Raw genomic sequence first — 1,645 nt, 5'->3', positions numbered from 1 at the left:
CTAAAATACGTTAGTTAAAAGAAAAATGTGCCAAAAAAATGTGCATCTAGTCTAGAGTTCGTCAATCCAGACCTGCACAAGGTGTGTGTGATAGCGTTTGTTCCAGATCTACACATCACACACACATCACACATCTGATTCAACTGATCACAGACTCATACATCCTCATCATCGATTGGTAGAATCAAGTGTGTTAGTGGTGGGCTGGACCAAAAACTAAGTCTCTAAATATCAGTAGGACCCCATCAATAGGGCCAGGATTGAAGAACCTTGAAATAGTACATCATTATCATCCACAGGAATAGACTAACAACCAGACCCAAACCAGCCTAAATCTGCCACATTAGAACTGTGACGATCAGATGCAAAAGCAGGATGACATTTGAGAGGTGACACCTTGACGTTTTGTGTGGATATTCTCAGATCATAGTTCAGAATGACATACTACATACATATCACAAGGAGATAAAGTCAATCGATAATTAAAATCAATATGTTTAAAAGCAGAATTTGGGACCAATTATGGTGGGTTACTGAGTTACATCGTTACCTAAATATGTTGTTAGGGAATTTCTGTTTTATTGGGATACAGTAGAGATTGACAGGAAGGAAGGGTGGGTGGGTACGTGGGTGAGAGAGAGAGACAGGGAGGGAAGGAGGGGGGAGAGGGAGGGGGGGAAGGAGAGAGGGAGGGGGGGAGGGAGAGAGAGAGAGAGAGAGAGAGGGGGGGGGGGGGATGACATGCAGGATATGTCGTATGTCATAGTGAGCCTCTCCACTTACACACCAGTACGCCAGTAGGTTTTCTCTGTGGCTGGTTGTGCAACAATATCACTATGATATTATGTAAATAAAAACATAGCCACATATTATAGCTATGGTGGGCAATGCATGAGACAAAAAAAGAGTGCATCTATCTCAATGCACGCCTAATAAAACAGCTCTCTGCCTGGCAAGAAAAGCAGGACGCAGGACATAGATACTAGTCATTAGATACTAGTAACATCATATGGTTTCTAGGGTTTAGTTTCAGTCTCGGGTCAGCAGGAATGTGTTGCTTGCAGCATATTCTAGCTTTAGACTTTACAAACCTCGTTGTTGATCAGCATCTCGGCGCGGGGGTCGGTGTGGGAGAGTCTGGGTATGGGTCTGGTCTGGAAGGGATACTTTCGGAGCTGCGACGAGTCCCATGATCCCGGGGGACTGTGGGTGTGGACATCATGTCCCTCCTCTGATCCCGGAGGACTGTGAGTGTGGACATCATGTCCCTCTGAGGACGAGGCGCCGCTGTCTCCTCCCGGCGCGGCAGACGCGTCGCTCTCCGTCTCCACCGTTGCCGCTGCCGCGTCCGCCGCGTCCGTGTCCATGCCGGTCGAAGATAATAGCCCTCCTCCTCCTCCTCCTCCTTGTCCGCTTTCACTCTTGATATTGAATGAATGGTCTTTATTGTCATTAATACAGTACAGGTACCATACAACGGAATTTAGGAGGGGGGGGGGCTCCCCTGGTGCTAGGAAAAAAATACTAAAAACAAGAAGGGAAAAAGAGCTGGTTTACATAAATAAAGGCTATGTACACTATCTACTATACTATACTATACAAATAAAACACTGTGCTGTACTCTATGCTATGCTATAAATATCCT

The 1,645-nt window shown here is 45.9% G+C and overlaps 1 protein-coding gene across 1 annotated transcript in view; it reads right to left on the bottom strand.

Annotated features, from left to right (window-relative positions):
- hif1an (hypoxia inducible factor 1 subunit alpha inhibitor) overlaps positions 1-1,367 on the bottom strand; it is a gene marked incomplete at its 5' end in the record, with an annotated part of 19,124 nt that extends 17,757 nt beyond the window's left edge. The window contains one exon of the mRNA XM_080547706.1: positions 1,092-1,367. Coding sequence (XP_080403832.1) covers positions 1,092-1,367 — 276 coding nt within the window. The remainder of the gene's footprint in view (positions 1-1,091) is intronic.
- Positions 1,368-1,645: the final 278 nt, after the last annotated feature.

This window comes from Nansenia antarctica (genome assembly GCF_963989245.1).
Source record: "Nansenia antarctica genome assembly, chromosome: 17".
In the NCBI taxonomy this organism is placed as follows: Eukaryota; Metazoa; Chordata; class Actinopteri; order Argentiniformes; family Microstomatidae; genus Nansenia; species Nansenia antarctica.
The sequence above is the reverse complement of the archived record's forward strand: the minus strand, read 5'-3'. Positions and strand labels throughout refer to the sequence as shown.